The 5,228-nt window shown below is 37.9% G+C and overlaps 1 protein-coding gene across 1 annotated transcript; it reads right to left on the bottom strand.

Annotated features, from left to right (window-relative positions):
* Positions 1-608: 608 nt before the first annotated feature.
* Positions 609-4,974, bottom strand: LOC117924119 (S-linalool synthase-like). The gene is made up of 12 exons (XM_034842686.1): positions 4,646-4,974; positions 4,343-4,535; positions 4,025-4,245; positions 3,795-3,918; positions 3,567-3,682; positions 3,258-3,487; positions 2,580-2,695; positions 2,396-2,494; positions 2,071-2,292; positions 1,849-1,984; positions 1,494-1,739; positions 609-1,306 (listed from the first exon to the last, which is right to left on the bottom strand). Exons 1-12 carry the CDS (start codon positions 4,962-4,964, stop codon positions 806-808), a joined length of 2,523 nt encoding a protein of 840 aa, XP_034698577.1. The 5' UTR covers positions 4,965-4,974; the 3' UTR covers positions 609-805.
* Positions 4,975-5,228: the final 254 nt, after the last annotated feature.

Raw genomic sequence — 5,228 nt, 5'->3', positions numbered from 1 at the left:
GGTTAACTTTAACATCACCAAGATTAATTATTTTTTCCACATAGTTTATTGGCACCTTGATGTCTAAAAGTTCCTTTTAGTCTCAAAAATGGTTAGCAAATTACCATAATGGAGTTGGATTGAGTTATGGGCACTTCGTACCTTAGTATTGTTAGTATTTTTGGAATTTGATTTTTTTGGATATCAATCGAACACCCCATGAATGTAATGAACTTATTTTAAGTTGAGAGTACCTGACAGATTTGTCAACCATAATACGCTTCTCCTTTATCTTTAAAGAGAAATTTTCAATCATTCACAAGAGTGAATATAATTAATGAAATTTTTTCCACATATATGCATGATACAAGTTAGATCCATTAATCGAAGTTGAATTACCACTCTTCATATTAATAACACCCAATATTGTTGCAAACTGTGTATTATTTTTTATGGATAGAGCGAAAATTGCTACATTAATTTTTTCCCTCTCCAAGTCCTTTAGTTTAATCTTTCCTTAATTTCCACAAAGCTAAAATCATCGAAACAACCTCATTTGGTTTTCTCCATTTAGTGCAAGTTTGATGTTTCTCCAACGAAACGGTATTGTTTTGGTAGTTTAAAATTAAATTACAGTACCTTAAATTCAACGTACAAAAGAGCTATATATATGGCTGTATCACAGCGTGATACATACAATGGCTAGTATTTCGTGTACTGCAATACTAACCAGCTACTTACATAACCCACTATCACATGCATAAACCTCTGTTTCACGGGCCTAGCTAGCCAGTTATTACATGCCGTTATCATAATATGAAGGGATTCAGATGAAGCATGTCTTGAATTTTAGGGGCATGAACATTTTTCCATATCCAACTCTTGGCATAGGCAAAGGAATGGAATGTACAGTGAAACTTCTGATGGTTTGATTCTTGAAAGTTGGACCCAAAATAGCATTGACCTTTGAAAATTCCTTCTTCCGTTCTGAGGGAAGAGGTAGAGGCTTTATAGATGGCTTTGAGGTCTGAAATTCCAAAGGAATGTATATGGCTTGTTTGATGTCTTCAAGCATTTCGCTGGTGTTGGAGTCGAATTCATTGCCAGAGTTGAAGAACATCTGAAATACTTTCATACATGATAGGTGAATATGTTTGCATGACTTGGGTAAATCACTTAAGCCATCTGAAAGAACATGTTCAAGTAGCTCTTTCTTCTTTTCATCCAGTATTCCTCTCACGTAAGAAATTGAATCTTCAATATCTGTTTCTGGGTTTTCTTTCTTGTGAAGCAGCACAAGGTTCGTCTTCCCATCCACTTGCTCCTTCTGTACATACCACACAACACCATTAAAGCTTTTTAGAATATATACCTCTATATTTTGAAGCATCGAGGTTTCAAACCTGCTGTTATCCCTAAAAGCTTATACTACTTTTGGTAACATGTATCTAGTGTTAACTTGATATGCATGGTTGTCAACAAAAATATTCATGAAAAGGATACTGACAACAGACCTGGTAGCTTTGTATGTCATTCAACAGACGAGTTATGACCATTAGCAATTTTGTGACAGGTTCGTACTGAGCAGGTGTAAGTTTGTAAATTGGTAAGCTGGGGTTCAAGAAACATGAACCTTGCAGAGCCACAGTATGTGCTGCAATGGATATCATGCCAGTCCGAAGGTATTCTTCAGTAGATGGTATGTACCCGCTTTTGCTCCACTTAGCTTCCGTCAGCCATGAAGAAAACGCTTCATACCACTTCAAACCAAAAGCAGGAAAAACATTGGCATTATTTCACTCTACAATAAAACATTATATAGGCAAGGTCTAATACAACAGAACACTAAACATATACTGTTAATCTTACCATATCCTGAAGAATTTTGGCTATGTCACATTCCCCTCCCTGTTGATGGATGTATTTGCCAGCAATGTCATTGACAAGATTATCAAGGGCCTTAAAGATAACCTCGCTGTGGCCGGTCAAGCCACGGCCAACCCATCTGTCATTCAAAAGTAATAGGCATGAGCATGATATAAGGGGTGAATTAGAATGCCAAAACAAGAAATCAATTAAATAATTCACTACCTTCGGACTGCCTCAGTTAGGCTTTCCAACTCATCCAGAGAACCTTGCATATCGAAAAAATCATCTGCAACAGTGATTAGTATTGCGACCTTTGCAACTACTAACCGTACTTCCGAATGGTGAGGCAGCTGTGAACTGCTGGCAGCAGCAGAAGCAAAGTAACAGTATGTAGTTTTTTCCCTACCAAACCCCATATTGCTGAGACCCAAGTCCTTGGACCACCTAACAATTCCATGAGATGGAGATTATTCACATCAGTAATGTTATCTTCTCCTAAGAAATAGAGCTATTTAAAACAGTATAACCAATATATAAATCCACATACCTAGTTACTTCCACCAACTCCTTATTGTAGATTGACTGCCGAAACTTGTAGTTTTCCGTTGCAAGTCGGATTAGATCATCCTCATGAAGACAAGATAACCTGGTTTTTAAGGTGTTGGCCATTGATATTAGTTAAAGGATTCCCTCACATTGAGCTACGTACCTAGCACGAAATATAAGAGTACCTGTAGAAGGAGGCTTTTCCCATCCATAGAGTGTCGATTTCATTTACTTCAATCCACTTCCTGTGATCCAGATGATCCAGTCGGGCAGTCCATGGAAGACTCAGCTCTTGCTCAATCTATGCCAAATACAGGTCTCATGAGAGTGTTAAGCTCATTTAAATCATCCAGTTTTGGGGGAAAAAAATTGTGGTTCTATCTGGCAACCTTTCTGAATATACTTCTCAAAAGTCAAAATTTTTTTTTTAACAAATACTTTACTAAAAAGTTATAAAATACCAAAAATTCAAACGTTGGCTAGAGCTATATAAAAGATCACATGACTAAGGGGCTCCTAGGAGTGATTCTCGTGTTTTAAGACTATAGCGCTTGCGGCATTTATAGCAGTCCCATCAGATATACTTTTATGGAAAGTTGACCAACACTTGTATATAAATTTAAAGGCTTGTAAGTATTTTAGAAGTCTTATGATAATGAGATAGAAAGTGACTTTTAGACGTCTCTTCTATCCAGAATTAATGTAGCTTTCAAGAATGTTACCAAACATGACTTTATTGTCGTAAGAAAAACACTTATGAAGGATCATGCGGCGCCCTCCAAGAATCACGTTATGATCCTACTAATGAATTCATTATTTACTAGTAGATGTCATGTAGATTTTCCGAACAAGCTCTAAATTACCATTCTCCGAAAATTGGGGAACACAACAAGATTGTCATGCAGATGCCTCAATGATATGCTTTTCTCCAGTAAATTCCTTGAAAAAGATCTTGCCTCCTCAAGCTCATATTCTCCTGAAAACATAAGATCAGTAGCTCTATAAACATTTAACAGTACACTTGACAAGTGTTCGCTGTTGTTTTTAATATGATCCTTAATGTCTTCATGATGGAGAAACCAACAAAAGCTCCCTGCATATATTAACACTACTTTTATCAGTAAACTTGTATATATCAATAAGTTTGAAAAATGAGAAGTCAAGATTCATACACGGAGATACACTATGACCATGCATCCTCAGGAGGCGAAATGCCAAAGAATCCTTGTATAGCTGAGCTGGTACAAAATTAATTTGTCTGGATCCACGTTCTCGATTCATGTAACTCCTGAATTTCCCAGTAAAAATTTTGAAAAAAGGCTTGTGAAATTTGTCCATGAAACAAACAGTACTAGTCACTAATAGCAACTTTATGATTGATCTCTTTTATAAGTTGTTACCTGTGAACCACTGATAATATTTCGTCAATCTCCTCAACAAATTGCTGGGCCAACCCCAATCTTTGTAATTGATTCACCATGGAAAGCTTTACAAGCTCTTCATCCATGGGATATATTGGTGGAACTGCAATGAAAACGAAGTCAACCTCTCATAGGTAAAAATTCAGGTTAATATGGATGGAGTTCTACAGGTGAGTGTGTGCAAACGGAAGTACTGTTCGATCTCTAACCTCCAGCAGGGCATCTTTGAAGAAGAGATTGAAGGTAGGCCACACACTCTTCCTTTCCTGAAACCATAAATGCATGAGCAGTGGCAGAAGGTGATTGTAAAATTGAGCCATCATCGCTCAAGTGCTTGACTATGTCTTCACGACTAATATCATACCAGGAAGGCAAGGCTTCCAGATATGATATTAATGGAGGATAATGGTATTTGTCCACCAGTTCTTCCCTGAAAAGCAAGCATATGTAATTGAAAATATTGACAAGTATCAAGGCAGTAGTCGTATCATTCAAACATAAACCATAAGAAAAGAAAGTAAGTATACGTGTTGAGAATTTGCAGCCTCTGGTTGAATATTTTTGCCACCGTTGCTTTTAATCCGTCTGAGAGGATTATCTCTAGGCCAACTGAACCTGCAAGTTCAACCATTGCAGGGAAAACAATGGCAAACCACCGAGGACAGGGATTGTACTTTTCTTCAAGAAGCTTCTCTGCGTTTGCTTGAATAAATGCCATTCCTGAAAGGTGGAAAAAGGGTCCAATTTCAGATAATAATTCACTTGAAGATTTTGAAGAAAACCATAGCAATTTCCATAAGAAAAATGCAGATGGAACAGGCAATGACTACCTTTGTCTATACTTTTGGCCCCCACATTCCACCTTTTGAGTGCAACCATGCAGGCAAGTGTTGCAGGAAGACAATCAATGGTGGGCACGCCGTAGCCATCAAACTCTCCCCAAAACCCTTCTTCTCTCTGGCTGTTGAGCACCCAATCCAAGCACTCCGCAAACATTGGACGATCAGGCTGGTGGGGGTCTGGAATCATGGCTAACCATGCAGTGTCATAGGCAGAGGAGGAAACAAAAGAATAGAGATCTGTGTTTGAGAGCATCTCTTGTTTGATCTTTTGGACTAGAGCCTGAATTGAGGACTGGGACAATTCCATTGAAGCTGTTCACTTGATTTCAGAATACAGAAAATGTGTTGGACGTTGTTAGCATTGAGAACCATAGCTGGTTATTTATAGAGAAATTTACCTATCAATGAAAGAAAAAAAAAAAAAAAAAAGCCTTGAATCTGGCCTCATCGTGAATCCGTGATTAACGTGCAGGATAAGACAAGATGTACAGTATCTCTGTGGAATCCCTTCTCCACAGGTTGGCAGCCGGGCCCCCTCAGGAATTTGGAGTCCAATTAAGAGTTTACATGT

Source organism: Vitis riparia, chromosome 10, assembly GCF_004353265.1.
Source record: "Vitis riparia cultivar Riparia Gloire de Montpellier isolate 1030 chromosome 10, EGFV_Vit.rip_1.0, whole genome shotgun sequence".
In the NCBI taxonomy this organism is placed as follows: Eukaryota; Viridiplantae; Streptophyta; class Magnoliopsida; order Vitales; family Vitaceae; genus Vitis; species Vitis riparia.
Note: the sequence above shows the minus strand (reverse complement) of the source record. Positions and strands in the feature narration are given on the sequence as shown.